The following is a 19,159-nucleotide window of genomic DNA, read 5'->3' as shown; positions in this document are numbered from 1 at the left end:
CACCGCAGGGACCCGATGTCTGTCTGCACCCATGAGTGGGGGGACAGACACGATTTTCCCTCCTGCTGAGGCTCCTTGACTTATGGCCATGGCTGGCCATAAACCCCTGCCCTCCACAGGAGCATGACAAATTGTTTCACTGTGCTTATCTGCACGAATCTCTTAATTACTTCGCCTCCAAGCACCCAGTCAATTATGCCAGGGTCTGAAGAGCCCAAGCCCCTGGGCAGGGACTGAGCTGCAGCAGTAGGACCAGGACACACTGGGGCTGTGGGGCATCCGAGGGGCAGGCAGTGAGTCCTGCCCCGGCTGCTGCAAATTAAAGGGGCTCATGAGGTGCTGAAAGCATCGGCCACTCAGCCATCACCAAGGCTCCCTATAAGAGCCTTGCTCTCCGCACACCAAGTGAAATGTGCGGCTAAAAAGCCTTTTTTGTTTGTGGCCAGTGCAACAGCAAAGCTGGGCTGACCTGCGGGGTGCCCATCCTGGAGATCTTCCCTCTGCTGCCCAAAACGTGACTTGTCTCACCCCAGAGCAGGCAACCCACGGAGGAATTTATAAAATCCAGGGTCATCTGCCTTGTTTCTCTCCCCCGACCCTCCAGGCAGCCCAGGAGCTGCTCGGGGACATCCCAGTGTCAGCTCTCCCCAAATCCCATTGGGGTTTGGTAGAAAGAGCTTGCCACCAGCCCTGAAGACAAGCCCGATGCTCAGCTGACTTTTTCCTGGCCGACCTGTATTTGCCCACCCTGAGGCCACAATCAGCCCCTTCCTTATGCCCCATTTTGCTTGCAGATGCCAAAAGCGGACAAGGAGACCCCAAAATTGGTTTGTAGAGATGCTGCAACCCCCAAGCCCCGCACTGATGTAAATGCTGCCCCAAGCGGGGAGCAATTACACCTTTTGGCCCCGTGCCTCAGTTTCCCCATGCAATGATAGCTGCCTCCCCTCTGGCACAAGGTGACGGAGGTTACCCCATCCCTTGCAGGGCTCAAAGAGGGGGACCAGAACACCCCCGGGGAAGGAACCGGTCCCCGCCTGGGGGTCCTGTGCCCCCGGTGCTCCTGTGGGCAGCCCTGGGCCTTGCTCCCTGGCCCCGGGGTGAGCTTTGGCAGCCAGCACGGGTCTTCTCCAGCAGCTGCCGTGACAGACAGCTCCTGAACCAGCCCCCCTCTGCAGTGCTGCTCTAAAATAAAAATACCTCCCGCCTGCTCCGCTCCACTCCCAGCCAAACTTCCTCCAGGGGCAAGGTGGGGGGACGGCAGCCCAAAAATACACCCGGCCGACCCCCCTAAGCCGGGCTGAGAGATGCTGTAAGGCAACCTCCCGGCTCCCAAGACCCTCCGTTGCTCCCCCCCCACACACACCCGTCCCCCCCACCCTGCCGCCCCCCGTTGCAGAGCCGGACGCTGGATCCCCGCACCCCACCCGCCTCCACCCACGGCCCCGGGGCTCAAGGTCAGTAGCGGGGAGCGATGCGGGGCTGGGGGGGGGGCGGCACGCCGGGCTGTGGGGGGGTGGTGACACGCTGCTTTCCGCAGCTCCAAGGTTTTTTGTCACCTCTGTCTGCTCCCAGCCCCGGCCGGGGGTCGGGGAGACGCGCGGGGATAAGGATGCTGCTGCCCCGCGGCGGCTCGGAGCGACGGGGGGGCTGTGCTGGGGACACCCCCCAATGCACCTGACTCGGCAGCCCGGCGGCCATCAGGAGTTTAAATCGCCAGAGGGGTCCCCCCCACCAGCACCCCGCGCCCACCGGGGGCCGTTAACCGCCTCCCGCCCGGCTTAATCGCGGAGCGGCTTTGCCCCCCAAAACAAAACAAAACCCACCACAACCAACCAACCCCAAACCAAAGCCTTGAAAAGCGTGGAAAAGCGTGGAAAAGAGAGAGAGGGAGAGAAATAAAGCCTTTAAAGGCCACCTCCGTGAGCGGCGCCCCGCCGCAGCGGGACCGCAGGGCGGGGGCTCCCACCCGCAGCGGCCCCGCTCGGGGGAGCGGCCGCGGGGCGACCCCCGCAGCTGGGGGGGTGGGGGTAGCAGCCCCGGGCAGCGCCTTCCCCCCGGAAAAAGCCCTTTCCCCAGCTCGGGGGGCGATGGGGTCACCCCCCAGCGCTGCTAACGACCCCCCGAGCTCTTATTAAAAATAATTTTAAAAGCTGACACCAGCACCGCGGGGAAAACTCTGCCTGCAGGTGCGAGAGCAGCGGCCGGGCGGCCTCTTGCCGCTGCCTAAATCAGAGTTTTGCTCCTTATGCCCTTCCCACCCCCTCCCCGCCGCCGCAGCCCCCCCACCCCACTCCCCCGCGGGGAGTGTTCGCGAGTGGGTGGCAGCGCCGGGGGAGGGGGCTGCCCCCCCCGACCCCGAACTGCGCCTTTACCCGCTGCCGGCCGAGCTGCAGGGCTCGGGGAGGGCTGGAGGCACGTCGCGCCGGGGTTAATTAGCCTTAGCTGGAGTAATTAGCCCAGGGCTAATTGAAGGGATGGGTGTCGGCATCCTCCGAGCCCTGCTGATGTTGCTGGGCGGAGCGGGGGGGGGGGAGGGCTCCAGCGTGCTTGCGGGGTCCCAAGGCTGGGAGTCCCCCCGGAGCTGGAGGCTGGGCAAAGCCCCAGCAAGAAGGTGAACGGCAGCCCAGCGCAGGGCAGTGGGGGTGTCCCACCCCACCCCATCCCATCCAGCACGGGCATCTTCGTGCTGTCCTGGACCCCCTCTGAAGATCCAATTAGCAATTAGTGGGGATATCAGAGATAAGCTGGAGGAACCTCATCTTGGGCAGCTGGCACCCCAGAGCATCTCTGAGTGTTGGGATGGATGCAGCTATCTGGGAAGTCGATCAGGAACACCTGGCTGAGCTGCTCCCAGATCCCGGCTCCTCGGTGAGGTTTGCAGCAGGGCTCAGCAGCAGGCTCTTTCCCTGCACCCAAGTTGTATCCCAGGGTTCAGCCTCAGGTGTCACCACCTTCTCCATCTCTTCAGCCACTAGCCTTCAAGGAAGCCCACAAAGCAGAGCTGCTGAGGACCTGCAGAAATGTCAGGTGCTCGATGGGTAGGAGGGCAGGCGAACTCTCACCCCAGGTTTTCTTCCCTGTCCTTCCCTTTCCCAGGTCTGGATCCACTGGCCAGGGTGGTAACTGGCTGCCATGGGGGTTAAAACGATGCTCCCCAGCTATGAACTGGGGTTTTATGCCCTTGCCGTGACATGCGCTGTGGTGTACAGTGGCAGCGGGATCTTTGAAGCATCCAGAGGTAACGCTCCCCACCGCATCCCCTGGGGGGGAGGATGGTTGGAAGGTGGCTGCTTTTACAGGCGTCAATACCAGCAGCGGATCCCTGGCTTTAATTTTTGCAGAGGGACAGCTTGGGAATCCTTTGTGAGGTTCAAAAAGCATTTTTACCTTTTTGCCCCCTTGCTCCCATTTCCATGGCTCAGGGCAAGAAGCTGTGGCACGTCACAGCTCTCCAGCCAGCACTCAAAATGGGCAACCACCCTACCTACCCAGGGCTGGCTCCTAACTTTTTTTTGTCTGGAAGCCCCCCAAAATAAAAATTTCACGGAATCAACCCAAGGTCCCTGGGACGTGCACTGCAAAAAGGCTTTGCTGGAAATTATTGCAGAAACGGGTGAGGTTCCTGACTCCTATAGTTGTCCATGGGACTTAGGTGTGTCTGAGCCCTGGTGGTTCATCATCGCGGTGAGGAAGGCTCCCTGCCTTGCTGAAACCCGGGCTCCATTTCCCAGAGCTGTCTCTCTCCCGGTAACTCTGGTTCTCTTGCAGACAGCATGAACAGAAAGGCCTTTCGGGAAGGCATAAAGCCGGGCTGGCACTACTTCGGCAGGAAGATGGTAAGCAAAGGAAGGACTCGGTCTTTTCTAGCTACTGGCAATGTGGTCGGTGCTGACCACTGGAGAAGCAGAGCTGGTTTTTCTGCTGCTGATGCACTTTTGCGAAGTCCATGTGACTTGTATTTTTCTCCCTAAAGAGCTAGTCAGGAAAATACCAGCCCTGCAGTGCTGTGGATGCTCTGCTTTGTGTGCACAGAGACAAGCAACTGCTGCACATCTCTCCTGGGGTTTTACAACCCAGCTAAAGTGCTCAGGAGCCCTTGGGGGGAAAATGGGAAGAAAAGGCTTTGAAAGTTGTGTGGTTTCCCCTCCAGATGGGTGTAGGGGCAGGGGTGTGCAGGCTGGGGACAGTAAGGCACCCGGTGCTGCTCCCACAGGACATGGCTGATTTCGAGTGGGTGATGTGGTTCACCTCGTTCAGGAATGCCATCATCTTTGCCCTCTCAGGACATGTCCTCTTCGGCAAGATCTGCTCCATGACAGTGCCACAGGTGAGCAAGGGATGTGGTGGGAGGGATTTGAAAGCACCTCAGGGTGACCTGGGATGTGTAGAGGGGGCTTGAGGGATGTTCTAGGATGTGGGGATGTTCTAGGATAGGGGGAGCAGGGTTGGGGCTCTCACCAAGCTGACCACAGCTTCTCTTCTCACAGCACCGGGCTGTGGTGTACATGCTGTACGGGGTCTTGGCCGTGCTGGGCAGCATGGGGCTCGTCTACCTGATGATCATCCTCTCCCACTGCCTTGTCCTTTACTCCGTCGCACTGGCCAAGCAGAAGTGGCTCTGCTATGTGGCCGGGCTTTGCTGTCTCGCCTCCTTCAAGGTGGAGCCATTCAGCTCGTGGCAGGTAGGTGCTGTCTCAGGCCATCTGTCTACCTCATTTCCAGCCCACTTGTGTCTGTCTCCTTGGGTTTGTCCCCAAGGAGAGCTCCTGGGGCACCCTCAAACCCTGGCTACAGCAGAGTTCCCACAGGGTTTGAGAGGGAGGGGACTGTTGTGCCACTGAGCTTGGGAATAATCCCACTGGGACTATGTTGTGTTTTGGTGGCTTCCTGATGGGACAGAGCTCAGGACATGTGAGTCCTTCTTGCTGGTCAGACAACAGCAGCTTGTCAGCCAGGCAAGGTGTGTCCCTGCCCTGTGCCTCAGTTTCCCCATCTTTATCACGTTGGTGGGATGGGTTCAGCAATGGCCACGTCTGTCTCTCAGGTCTCTGCCCAGTTCTGTTTCTCTCACTGGCGGGTGGAGAGAAGCCCAGCGGGGACCTTATAAAGCTATTTGGTCCCTCTGAAGGACAGTGCTGCCTCTCCCTGCCTGCTGCTTACCTCCTCAGATGCGTTCCCCCCTCTCCACCGTGCTTGTGCTGGCTTTTCTTCACTCCCTGAGGAGGGTTATGTCCCTGTGACAGGGTGACATTCCCCCCACAGATCGAAGCCTGAGTGGCCCACAGCTGCTGGGTGAGGATGTGGCCAAGAGGATCTACCACTTCCCAGCTCCTCCAGGATGCAGCAGTCAGCTGGGAAATTGAGTCCCAGATTTCCCTTTCCAACAGCAAGGCTCATTAGCTCCAGGCACAATTGGTGTCAGAGCATAATTAGAGGCTTTGTCTGCTGCCCCAGGAGTGACGTCCTCTACAAATTGAGGGAGCACAGAAGTGACACCGTGTTTGTGGTGGTAACTCTTCATTTCTCATCCAGGGCGGGTTTGTAACGGGAGCTTTTGATCTTCAAGATGTCCTCTTCTATGGAGGAAGCTGCTTCACCATCATGCGCTGCATGAGCTTTGCACTTGAGAGCTCTGAGAGGAAAGAGGGCATCTACTCCATCTTCGACCTCCTCAAGTACAACTTCTACCTCCCGTTCTTCTTCTTCGGGCCTGTCATGACATTTGACCAGTTCCATGCCCAGGTGAGTGCTTCTGAGGCTGGGCTGGAGGAGGACCTCTCCCTGCTTTTATTTCCTTGGGTTTGATGCCTACAAAACACCACCTTTTGCCACAGTGAAGGTGCAAATGGTTGTAGAGCTTTTCATGATCACCTAGAGTCTGTGGCCATAGTCTGGCCTGTGCAATGATGACTTTTTGTGGGGAGGGGCATAAGCTGCTGGGGTTTTGGCCATTTCGACTGATCAGTTCAGAAGGGAAGATGTTGCTGTTGTGCAAGCATCACACTGCGATGAGGCGGGGAGGGTTCAGCTCATGTCCTTGGTCGCTGGACCACCTGCAGTGCTCGGCCCCTCAGTTTCCCTGTGCTGTCACCCCAGTGCCTCCATGACACCCCACTCTGCAGTGCCAGGAGGCCAAGGTGCGAGCCAGCCATGTGGTGCCCATCTGTGGGACCTCTGTGTGCTGGTGTCTGTGGCACCAAGGGCAGACTCACATTTCCATCCAGCTGGTTTGCCCAAGGAGCGTGACTTTCCAGGGATGGTCTGTGCATCTTAAGATGAAGTTATTTCTCCAGAAATAAGTAAGATCAGATGGAAGGCTGCGTTTCAGCAGCCAAGGGCTTCCTCTGTTCTCCATAAAATACTCTGGTGCCCCAAGTCTTTGCCTGTATCGCACACAACCGAGGGAGCTGTTTGAAGAGCAGACTCCAAGCAGCACTGGAAATCATCAGCAGAAGCCTGGGCTGGGGCCGGCCAACCTCTGGGGCTGTTTCACAGCCAACAATCAAGAAAACCAGCAGTGCTCTCTCCCTCCTCACTCTTCCCATCCTAACATCCTTTTATACCAATGGTCAGCCTTGGCCATCAACACGAACTGGTACTGCTTGCTAAGGGAGGGACCTCTTGCCCAGCCAGCAATGGTGCTGGGAAGGATTGCCACCACCCCTCTGCTTCCTTCTAAAGAACAGCTGCACTGAATTTTGGGACCCCGATTGACATCTGGGTGCAAAAGCATTTTGGAAAAACATTTGTGAATTCAGAAGAAAAAACAGCCCAGAGCAGGGAAGCACAGCTAGAGCCTCCCTGGTGAGGAGGAGACCAAAGACTCGCCCATCCCAGCACCTTGTCTTCAATGTTGGGCTGGTAGTATTTGCCTAAGAAAGGGTCTGCACTGGTCTTCTTTCCTCCAGCAAGCAGGATGAGCCCCAGTCCGAGTCCTACTCCTCACTGGTTTGCTCACCTGGGGAGCTGACAACCCTGTGCTGCATGTTGAAAGGAGCAACATCCCTTGGGTCTTGCCAGATCTATTTAAAAGGACTTTTAGAGCTTTTGACCCTGAAGATCATAAGGTCAGCTCTGGTGTCCCCCATAAGGGATGCTTGTGGTGCGGAGTCTACTAGCAGCTCAATTTCAGCAGACAGGCATCAGGGATGGCCAGGCTGCTGGTGAGGCTCTTCTCGCCAGGCTGCTGGAAGAAATGTTTAATCCTAAGACTTCATCTTTCCAGTAGTGTCTTATCTGTTGGGCTGAAGCCCAGGCAAGCATGGTTCCAGCAGCCCCAGCATCCAAGCCCCTCTGTGGAGGGTACAGTGCCCTGGGGTGGCCTCCTCACCCCATGTTCTTCTTAGTTCCCCGGGTTCCATCAGTCTTTCCTACAAAATGGGCAGCCCTGACTTCTCCTACCACCACAGCCAGGTATCTGGAAATCAGGGTGTTAAACTCCTTGTTTCTCCAGCGCCTGAACTCCCACCGCTCTTGCAAGGCTTGATCTGGAGGTGTCTTCTTCCCTGCTCTTTGCACAGCACCACACCAGGATGTCTATAGCCACTTCGTGAGCAATTCCCCCTTCTGCTGCTTAAAACCCTCACCCCAAAGGCACAGGAGCAAGTCCCCGACCCCTTCGCATGCCCCGGCCAGGGGTCCTGTCTTGGCCTGGCCACCACTGCCATCTCCTGGCTAGATGCCCCCCTGCACTGCTGGAGCTGCAGCTAATTGCAGAGATGAATTCCTAATTGCCCAACAGCAGTTATGAGGGCAGGCAGATGGAGTCCCTTCCCCAGGGTGGGCTGTGTGGCCCAGTTAGGGAATAGGCATATGTCTCTGGCTCCTACTGGTGCTACGTTCTGGTGGAACTCTGGCATCCCCCATGTATGATGGGAACTCATCTGTATCGGGGCTTGGCCAGCCCCATTTGAGCTGAAAATCCTCTCCCTTGCTAGGATCAAGGGAATAAACTCACTTCTGTAGGGCTGGAAGTGTGCGGGACACAGCCCTGATCCAAGGGGCTGGTGGCAGAGTGCTGCCACCACATGTAGACATGAGGATAGATATGAGGACAAGAGGAAACGGCCTCAGGTTGCCTCAGGGGTGGTTTGGATTGGGTATTAGGAAAAGATTCTTCACTGAAAGGGTGGTCAAGTGCTGGAACAGGCTGCCCGGGATGATGGTGGAGTCACCATCGCTGGGGGTATTTAAAAGACTTGTAGATGTGGCACTTAGGGACATGGTTTAGCGGTGGGCTTGGCAGCATTAGGTTTACAGTTGGATTCGATGATTTTAAAAGCCTTTTCCAACCTAAATGATTCTATGAAAACGGGGCTCTGTGTTCTCCCACACATCTCGATGCCACAGCCTGTCCTCCCTCGGCTTCTCATCTATCTCAGGCTCCAGTGGCCTCTTAAAGCACTTGGCATATAACAGACACATAAAAATCTGGCAAAGGCTTTAATTCTCAGGAATCATCTGGATTTGATGATGAGGCTGGTGCGGCAGCCTGTGGATTATGCTGGGAAAGCTCCCACCTCTCGCAGGGAATAAAGGGAAAGTAATAAACATAAGAGGATTTTGAATACAGCAGCAATTTTTACGGCGAAGCAGGGAAGCGAGGACATCAGCCTGCCCAGTGTAATCCTGAAGGCTTGCTCCGGCGATGTTTATGTTATAACAGCCAGAGACATGACAGCTCCTGGAGGCAAAGCTCAGCCCCTGTTTGTACAAGACACAGCAGAGACGAAATCCCCATCGATCAGGTCCCAGCTGACTCAGGACGGCCCCCGGAGCAGCTTTCCCTCTCATTTACAACAGGTGTCTGCAGCAGAAGCTCCAGGGACCATCCGTCCTCCTCCTCTTCCTCCCAAATGACCCTGGCCAAAAATATGCATATGGCCCTGGCAGAGCTGTCAGGTGGGATCCCAGCCCTGCTCCCAGCCTCTCCCCACAGGCTGTGACATCCCACTGATATGGGTATGGGCATTTGCTCCCCCTAAGTGACCTGCGCAAGGGGCCACCCGTAAGCAAAGCTGACTTTCTGAACATGTCCCTGCAGAAAGAGCATAAAGCCCAGCTCCCTGGTTGGTATGGTTGTCACTCTACCCAGAGCCCCTTTGGCACAGCCAGACTTGTCACTGCTGTGTCACACCATGTGCCTGCTCTGCTGGAAACGCCAGTGATGGGAACAGCCTTCGCTAGGAGGGTGACGCAGGGGGCACCTTGCTGCCCTGCTCAGCACTGAGGCGGGGGTGTTGGAGCGATGCTGTGGGTGGGACATGTCCTGCTCCTTGTGGATGTGTTCACCTGAGCTAATTCCTTGGGTCTTCCTTAATCAATGGAGACTTGGGCCATGTAGTCCCTGATGTGATTTCTAGAGGAGACCGTTGAGTCTCCATTTGGACCTTGACCGTTTCACCAGATGGAGGAATATGCTGCCCATCCTGTCTCTCAGCTCAGCCCTTTCGCGGTTTGCCATCCTGACAGGTGAGCACCCAAGAGCTAAGACGCAAAGACGATGAGTTGAAGAACATCCGGGTCCATGCTCTCCTCCATGTGGGGGCCATCATTGCCGTGGACATCTTCTTCCATTTCTTCTACATCCTCACCCTCCCTTCTGACCTGAAGTTCACAAACCGCCTCTCGGACTGGTCCTTGGGTGAGTGGCCATGCTCGGACACGTTCATACCTGTACTTAGCTTCAGGGCAGTGGTGAGTGATTCACAGCTCCATCCATCCTCACTGAGAGGTTTTACCAACACTTGTGTTGGACAGGTTTGAGTAAAGCCCCTCTTTGTGTTGACAGCGCACAGAGCTGGGGTTGGGCAGCCCTGAAAAGCAGATGCATTGGTCTGACATTCTCACAGGGTTCCAGTGTAAATTGTTTAGCTCGGGGTTTAAGAGGCTGAGCACCAAGCCATTCCCATTGCCTTTGCCTGGACTGGAAGGGAGCTCAGCACCTCCAAAAAAATCAGCCCCATCCTGTTGCAACAGGCACATCTGGGATCTCAGATGCCTTCACAGGTGGCCACCCATTATGGGTGTTTGTAAGCCAGTGAAATGGCCCCAGGGCGTAGGTTGTACAGGGAGCAGCTCAGGGCAGTTGGAGCTGCTGCCTTCAGCTGCCTAATGGAGGGCTGTAGAGAAGGTGAACTCTTCTTGGAGGCTGGCAGGGAAGAAGCAGGACACAGCAAACAAGATGCAGCAAGGCAACGTCTGGTTGCATGTAAGGAATTTTCTTCATGGAGTGGTCAAATATTGGAATAGGGTCCCAGAGGGATTATAGATTCTCCAAAAATAGACATATTCAACATCTAAATTGTCCAGAGCAACCTGATCTCCATTTAAAGTTGACTGTTCTCTGAGCAGGACTGGACTTAGGTACCTCCAGAGGCCAAACTCACAGGATGAGTAATGGTAGCAGTGCTGGCAGCTGGATGGAGGATTTCAGCTGGCAAATACATGTCTGATGGCAGCATTTGAGATACCATAGGGCATCTGATGGTCACACAGGCAGAGGAGAAGCAGGGGGTGGAGAAGCCCCTTGTCTCTCTAGAGTGGCAGCTGGCGGCCAGGAGAAAATCTGAATGCAGCTAGAATGTCACTAGCGTTGATTTAGGGTGTCCTAAGAGACCTGGGTGGACTGACCAAGCGTATGTGTTACTCCAGAGGGAGCTGAGCTCCTCTGCAGGCTCTGCTGACTGTATTGACCACATCTGCCTGATCCATGGTGGAGCTCAGGCACTGCACGCATCGAGGCACTGTGTGGTCCTTAATCTGTGAGCCAAGTCCCACAAAGATGGGGGCATTTTAGCTTCTGTTTACACAGGAATTTGAAATTTTTAGTGTTTGTTCCTGAAGGGTTTGTCTTCCAATGTCATGCATCTCTCCAAGTCAAAGGTTCTGGTCCTGGCTCTGCTGTAGCATCCATGTCCTATCTATGGTCACAAGAAGCTGGAGAGGGGGGCGTTTTGATGGAGGTGTCGATAAAACCTCAGGGCTCAGAGTTGAGAACTGTGATGAGTTCATCATAGTTTAACAAACCTTAGAGGGAAGGAACGATCTAGTACTGGAAGAAATGAGATCTGTATGACTTTCTTGGGCTACCAAAATCAATAAACAGTTTGCTCCCAAATACCCCAGGAAGGTATTGTCCTCTTGTTCAAGTTTTTTAAAAAGCTACTTAGTTTTAGAAGCTTTTCTCATCCAAGGCAACATTAGACTGTCCTCTTGATGCTATGTTTCTTGCAATAGACTGTATGCTCCCATGGGATATGATGTCCCCTGCAGTCGTGAAGGTGATATGTTCCATGTTCCTCTCCACCCATTTGACTCTCATTTTTGCTCCAGCTGGCCTGGCCTACTGCAATTTGGTGTACGACTGGGTGAAAGCTGCTGTCATGTTTGGGGTCACCAACACCATTGCCAGACTGGACCACTTGGACCCACCCCAGCCCCCCAAATGCATCACCATGCTCTACGTCTTCGCAGAAACGTGAGTACCCCACGTGCACCAACAAAGAGAGACAGCATGTTTGACTTGAACAAAATGTGCGTGGGGGGGAGGACGTCTGGGCTGTGCTGCTGAGCAGCTAGCCTATGAGTTGGAGACTACATTGAGGAGTCTACACTGAACCCATGGTCTGGACATGCCCATAGCCCAGGGAAATATTCTTGGGCAGGAAGCAATAGATAAGGAGGGAGGTTACAACCCTATCGGTAGTGGGACCTGTTGAATGAAGGAGCGTGGAGTTCTGTGAACTTCAAGAAAGATTCAAGATGTACCTTGCCAGGGGACTGGGAGCCTCCTCCGGCTGACCGCTGTGTGGAAGGATGTCGTTACACTGTGTGTTTTAACCTGCTTTTTATCATCTGCATTTTAGGCATTTTGACAGAGGGATTAATGACTGGCTGTGCAAGTAAGTGTCAACCAGCCGTCTCTAGTCTGGTTCAGGGTCTTCTGTTTCTTCACATAGAAATGAAGCGTTAAATGCTGTTTCTTCCAGAGCTGAGGTGTCCTCTCTTCTGGGCGAATCCCACCATGGCTTGAAGTCATATTTGGTCTGTTTATCCCTAAGACCATTCAATTTATCACCACAAAGTGCAACAGCCCCACCCGCCCCCAGCTGGGAACGAGAGAGCCCTGTCCCAGAAACCCCTCCAGGTTTGGTGGGTTTAGCACTCCCTCAAGGGAGGAAGAGTCAGGTTCATGTGCCACCAGCAGGAAAGGGGAACTGAGCCCAGGTCTGCCATAACTGGGATAACTGAGGTGGCCTGGATAACTCCAGGTGGCCTACGCTCCATCTACATCTCCCCAGCCCTTCAGCTCTCTTCAGCGGTGACTACAAACCGGCAAACCTGTACTGAAGGTGGTGGCCACTCTGTGGTGAAATCCTGTGCACCAGCAAGCCTGAGAGAGCCTGCAGCTCTACAGGTCCCCATGTTTTATCCGCCCTTTACCTGCAACAGGGGGAAAGGAGGGTATTTGGTCCTTACAGAGCTGTAGGTTTGTGAGGAACACAAGCCACCAGCAGATGGACTGCAGCAAAAATCAGTTTATTGATGGAACATGTCAGCCAAAATATCCTTCCATTCTCACCGGGGTGCTCTAGATTGACCCATCTGTGAGGAGCTTGTGGTGGGTGAAGGTGGGATAAGGGACTCCAGAGGGGTCCCCTTGACTACCGGGAGCACTGACCACTTTCCTTGGCTGTTAGGTATGTGTATGATCACCTTGGAGAGAACCATGACAACATCGTGAAGGAGCTCGTGGCCACCATCGCCACCTTTGCCATCACCACCCTGTGGCTGGGGCCCTGTGAGATCGTTTACATCTGGTCTGTCCTCAACTGCTTTGGCCTCAATTTTGAGCTCTGGGTGCAGAAGTTCTTCCAGCTGGAGCCCTTTGCCAAACTGGAGGTGAGGAGCTGGGCTGCAAGCGGATGGGGAAAGGTCAGTGGATCTGGGACCAAATTCTGGTGCTGGAAAATGTCCATGACTGTAGGGAGCTCAAACTTGTACAAAAAAAAAGTCAGATCTATTTTCAGCTGAGACCTGATGAGCAACCTGATGTTGCTCCATGTCCAGGTCTCCTGCATGGAGACCTGAAGCTCCTTCCTGTGGCCTTCAGCATCCTTGTGATCAGCTACTTGGCTGTGCAAGGGAAGCACAGTCTCAGTGCTTTGTATCCTTTCATTTTATGCACTGTGTCACCCACCCAGAGCAAATTCCCATCTGCCCTGGGATGCTTCGTGGGAAGTTTAGGTTGGGTGTGGAGTTTTCAGAGGGAAAATGGAGGTCCAAGAGGACCAGGAATGCATCAAAATACCACAGACGGACACAAAATTTGAGGTCACGGGGAAATGTTTATACATTTCCATATGGAAAGCTTCTTGTTCTGCAAAACATCTTGGCATTCTGAGTAGTTTTAATGTGATTTCTGATTAGGTACTAGAACAAATTGTTCTCCAACCACCCCAAAGCCTAATGCCTTGTTTGTTTGGGAACAAGGTGCCTCGGGGACATGTCAGAAGAACAACTTGGGAAACTCCCTCCTGGAAACCTTTATGTGTCTTATTTGTTTTGCCTAATCTAAAGTCTGGAGGTCCTAAACTGGTTCAGAAAAGACCTCTTTTGAATAAAAACTTTGGAGAGCAGTCCTCCCAGCCACTCTCCTCACTGAACCCCTAATCAGATTAGAGCACTCGCAGGCAGTGAAATCTCCTTCCCCGCGGCACCGCAATTCTCAGCGCTAAGTGGCCTGGGGATTCGTTGTGCTCTTTGAAGATTGCTATGAACCACTTCCCCGCTCTGCTTGCAGCAGCTGCTCCTGAGGATTATGTGCCACTGACAATTTCACTCTGCTGCTGTCACTAGTTTTCAGCTCCTTTTTATTTTATATATATACATATTTAATTCCTAAGAAACAATTTCTACCAGGAGCTTGGAGTGATTTGCATGTCGGGCTAACAATAATCTTGGTATACAACAGTGTTCATCTGCCTTGAGGAATGGCTTACCCGAGGTGCCAGATCAAGAAAGCAGTACTCAGCCATCACACTTAGCATGAAACTGTGTAGAACATCTTGTCCCTACCCACGGGACCTTGAAACACCAGCCCAGAGTCCCAGCTGCAGCAGAGCCCAGCAGCAGAGCAGAAGTTTTACCTGGTCCTTAAGTTTCTTCATCCTGGAGGCACTAAAGGCTTCTCTAATTCTTGCCTGTCCCTCTGGGATCCCAGCTGGAGTTTGGCCGGAGCTGGACACGTTCCTCTTTCCTTACAGCCTCATTTTTCCTCACTCTCTGCTCCCCTTGGCAGGCCAGAATGTCAGCGGCCATGTCTCGGCGCATTAGGGCGGTTTTTGGGGCAGCGAATTTCTGGGCCATTGTCCTCTACAACATCCTAGCTCTCAACAGCCTGGAGTTTGCACTGCTGGTGACCAAGAGACTCGTCCTGACGGGTAAGGTGCTACCAGCCCTCCCCATTGAGGGACCCTTGTTTCGATGGTTGGGGAGCTGGGGGCTGGGGCTTTCAAGTCCTCCTGGGGTCCAAAGTGGCCCAGCCACTGGCTTCCTGTGTGGCTGCTCCCAGTGTGCTTAATTCTTACGTCAAAGGTGCAAGCAGTTGTTTCTTAGCTCCCAGCCTTCTCGTGTGAGCTCTGGGGTAGGAGCTGCCTTCCAGGTGTGCTCGTACAGCTTCTAGCACAGCCTGACGCTGTGGTTTGGATTCCTTGCAGCAACGCAAAGGTCACATTCATCCCAACAAGGGGGGGTGAGTCCCTGGCTGCAGAAAGGTCCCCTTGCTGGCGAAAGGGATTTACTTGTCCTACCTCATCCCCTTTCGCTTTAGCAATTACTCCTGCATCAACCTGAAGGCAACAGGTCCAGATCCTCCCACTACGGTCTGATCTGTACACTTCTAATCGGTGGGTGCTGTCACTATTTTGAAGCCTTGAGCAGCCCAAGTATAACTAGCCCTCAGGAGCCTGTGTCCTCCACCCTCTCTGGGATGGGGCTGGCATAGGAAATGGATAATGTGACACTCTGGGCTCAGTGTGCCAGAAGTGCCTGCCCGCTGAGCTAGCTGGCTTTTGCTGGCTGCATTACGCATTTCAGAGGTCCTGTTTTAGCAGGTACAAAGCTCGTGTCTACCCTCTGCTGTGGATACCAGATTTGTGATTACTAATGCCGCCAGACCCTTTCTAAGTGGAGGGAGAGCTCCTGGCTCTCAGTCACTTACGTAGGTGACAAAAACATGTTTCGCTGGGTGCACACTGTGTCTCCACTAGGTACAGGACAAGGCTGGGGTTGATCCTCAGCACCAGTGGAGCCCAAAGCTTCCAGAAGGTCACAGTGCAGAACAACAATGGACGTGGGCAGGTTGAATGAGCAGAAAGTCAACCACCAAGTCTGAACTTGGGAAGCAGAAGGAGTTTTGGGGGTAAGAGAGTGCTCAAAGCCACTCTAGCACGTTCCCACATTGGCTGTGGTCCATGATGCCTTGGTGGGCTCAGGCACAGCTTCATCTAAAAATCTGGATCTGGGGGATTTCTTTCTTCTCTCAGCAAAGCTGTAGCACCAGATCCACAATGGAAAATGTGTTGGCCATCATGAACTTGTGGGATCTCCCAAAACCCACCTGAAAGGCAGCCGTGCTGGAGAAAAGTTGGCCTCATTAGGCAAGCAGCTACACCAAGATGACCATGTCTCCCTCCATCTTCTCTAGGTTTCCCTGTCAGCACCTTGTCCATCTGGTTCATCACGTACTGCGGAGTGCAGCTGATCAAAGAGCGTGAGCACATCCTGGCCATCGAGGAGGAGATATGTGACAAAGCAAAGGTGGAGTAGAGGGAGGCATCGACAGGCTTGTCCCAAAGCCTCGTCTCCCTTCCAGCCACGGGCCAGGGCTCTTCAAGCACTCCCGACAATCAGACTGCTGTAGCTCACCCACGTAGAAGTCATCTGGAAGGCGCAGGTCCCCCCCTTGCTGCAAGAAAGATTTTCTATAAGCCACAGTGGGCATTCTGCAGGCTCCCCATGTGGCAGACTACTGAGGTAGGTTCCTAGGACACTTCTTGAATGCCAGAACGAGCCATACCCATCATCCTTCTGACCCTCTGACATTGTGCAGGCCTAGAGATTTCACTCCCTGCTTCCCGTTACACTTGGTCCCACCAGCACTCAGCTCTCCCGCAGGACCTGGTAGCCCATGTTTCCCAGAGGAGACTCTTCAGGTCCCATGGTTGGAGGTTTTAGGGTGGGCCAGACACAGAGCTATGAGAAAGCACCAGCTAATCTCTGAGCCTGCTCTGAGCAGACAATCTCCAGGTCATTTCCAGCCCAAGCATCCCATGTTTTCTTCTCTACAAGAAGTGGTCAGCGTCCACTGTCAAGTGTTCAGCATCTATGGTTTGTGCAGTAAGGACTGTGAAACGGCTCAGCACAATCTATACCTGCCAAGAGGCTAATAAATAAATAATGCAGCCTTCATAGCAAAGGGAAGGGGGAACCACTGAAGGGAAATTATCTCTCCACCACTGTCAGCAGTGCAGTGATGGCTGTTACCATCTCTGCAAAACAGGCCCCTTCAGTGTTAGATGTCTTGGAAAAAATGATTTGGTGCCAACATCAGGCATAGTTAATGAAAGTGCAGGAGCCATACCTGCTTCACAGACATGGCACATCACATATAGGTCGCCTGGGGAGCAGGCATGCCAAAGAAACACAGCACATGGCCCGCAACTGCTTGGTCCCCAGGCCCCAGCTCAGACCCAAAGGGCCCTGCACTACTGGGTCTGAGACTGATGTGGCCACCACGACCATCCTGCTGTGATACCTGTCCTGGGACTCAAACTAAATCCCACTTGCATTTTTCACATGCCATGGACAAAAAGTTTAAGCTCACATTCCTGCCCCATGGCTGAGGAACAGACGATGCTGTAGCCAGCCTTGCTCAGCTCCATCCCTCCCTCCCTTTACTCAGCTGTCTTTGGTGCACACAGCCTGAACCCGTGACCACGTGGCTGAATGAGCACATACACAACCAAAGGAGAAAGACCTTCAATGAAGGGCAGTGCCTTGGGGCTGGGTGGTGGAGGGAAAAGCCCATGATAGCCTCCTTGGAGAAGTAGACTTTAGGACGCTGTGTATGAAGTGCATTGAATAAATGTATGTGTGCAAAACACAGTGCCTTGGGGAAAAGGTGGGTTAATAACTGAAAAAAATAGCTCTAGCTCTCTTGTACTTTAGAGTAACTTTCAGTGGCCTTACGTGGGAGTTATGTTGGTGTTTCATGAGGGCAGAATCCGGACCATTTTGCAATGTGGGTCAAGATGCCTGATTCTGGGTGTCTTCCAGCTTCCCTGTGGATGAAACAGGATTGGATCCCAGCCAGCTTTCAGCTCTGCCAAAGTAATTTGTGAAGTCCTTGATAAATGTCACTTATTTATGTAGTAAATAAAAGTTGGACATCTATGGTGCCTGCTGCTCCTTATTGTGATGCTGCAGGTGATACCCTGGGCAATGCCCTGCCATCAGAGCTGAGCACAATGATCTGTTTGCAGGTCCTCACCTCCCACCCCTAACAGGGACACAAGACATTGCTGAGTTTAACAGAAACCCATGCCAGTGGCATCACCAGGCTACAGGTTTGGCTGCAGCTCGATTCATATTCGCCGTTATTTTGACTCCACCTTTGTATGGTGAAATATCACAAGCATCCTGCCATCAAGCTGTCACCCATGTAGGTTCTGGGTTAGAAGCCATGTTGGTTTTATTTCTGGGAGCCTAGCTAAAAATGTTGGATGTCAGGGCAGGTATTGTGCCTTGGTGGCATCTCTGGTCACATCCCCAAAACCCTTTCATCTGCTAGGCACATCCCTTCTTAACACAGGTCTGCTGCTGGACCTTCGGTAGATGTTTCTTTGACATTCTCTGTTATTTCAGTTTTCCTCTTTACCACCCAAACAGCTATAGCATGGTGTGCTTCCTTCCAGGGTAAAATTCAGCTCTTCTCCATACAGGTGTCCTCATGCAGCTGAAGCCACCTTGAGCCGCCAAGACCAAGGGCTCTGTCTCTGCAGGTGGCTCAGCTCAGCTCCCTGGCTGCCTGGGAGGACAGTCACCACCTCCCGGTGTCGAAGTAGGTGACGCACATGGCAAAGCCCAGTGACTCCGCACTGTCCTCCTGACTTGGATACTCTGGGAGAGAAAATAGCCCATTCACTAAGGATCTAAATTTATCCAGCAGCTGCAGCTGCTGGAACTGCCAGAAGGAGCTAATCTTAGACATCAGCTGAGCTAGTGATTTGTCAGAGAGAAGAGAGTTCATGGGAGAACTTGGGCTTTAGCCCCCTTTGCCTAAGTTACCCCTCAGCTATCACTGCTGTTACAAGCCCAGGAGGTCTGGTGGGCTAGGAGCACCCAAGTGGTGCCATCTCAATCAGCCTTGCACAGGAGACACCCAGCCTCAGCATATGCCTCTGTAGAGCAGGACTTATCAACTGCTCAGCTCTCTCCTGGAGAAGAGTATCTCATCTTGTTATTGCCTGCCTGTTAGCAAAACTCACCCAAGAAGCCAAGAAAAGCAATTATCTCTATTGCAACACAAATCCCAATTAACAGCCCTGTGCTGGACGCCTTGTTCAGCCTGCCATGGCTGTAACTGCTGCATTCACCATTCCTGTTCTGAAATTTTGCATGGGAGGGAGTGATCCTGCTACACTGCATCCCCTCAGGATGCTTTCCATGTAGCCTCACCCACTCCCATGTCATGGGGGGACTATTGCACATTTGGAGACACACTTAACTGACTTAGTCCACTGGTCATTGGACATCACTGGCTGTAGCCCTGTTAGGTCTGGGGCCAGTTAGCTGAGGGCTGTCTCAGGACAACACACCTCCAGCTCAGGCTGTGCTGTCTGTTGTACAGCAGTCAGCACTCCTGGGGGCAGTACCCTGCAGAGAGTAGATTCATTCATTCACATGTGCATAGAGATAAGCAAATGGTAACTGTGATTACTGCTCACCCTTATCGCATCCACACATGCCATCTCACCTGCTTTTAGATGCTAAATCCTGCTGGCCTTGGCTGGTACTTGCTTGAAGACCAGCTCAGCTGAGTGGTAACACATTGGACCCAGCAAAAGAGGGATGGGACCAGTCTACTGTAACC

The 19,159-nt window shown here is 53.5% G+C and overlaps 1 protein-coding gene across 1 annotated transcript; it reads left to right on the top strand.

Annotated features, from left to right (window-relative positions):
- Positions 1-1,248: 1,248 nt before the first annotated feature.
- Positions 1,249-17,449, top strand: HHATL (hedgehog acyltransferase like). Its single transcript, XM_040593666.1, has 12 exons — positions 1,249-1,457; positions 3,100-3,241; positions 3,772-3,839; positions 4,217-4,330; positions 4,491-4,685; positions 5,536-5,745; positions 9,475-9,646; positions 11,338-11,482; positions 11,871-11,906; positions 12,705-12,906; positions 14,306-14,447; positions 15,713-17,449. Exons 2-12 carry the CDS (start codon positions 3,136-3,138, stop codon positions 15,832-15,834), a joined length of 1,512 nt encoding a protein of 503 aa, XP_040449600.1. The 5' UTR covers positions 1,249-1,457; positions 3,100-3,135; the 3' UTR covers positions 15,835-17,449.
- Positions 17,450-19,159: the final 1,710 nt, after the last annotated feature.

This window comes from Falco naumanni, chromosome 4 (genome assembly GCF_017639655.2).
Source record: "Falco naumanni isolate bFalNau1 chromosome 4, bFalNau1.pat, whole genome shotgun sequence".
NCBI lineage: Eukaryota > Metazoa > Chordata > Aves > Falconiformes > Falconidae > Falco > Falco naumanni.
The sequence above is the reverse complement of the archived record's forward strand: the minus strand, read 5'-3'. Positions and strand labels throughout refer to the sequence as shown.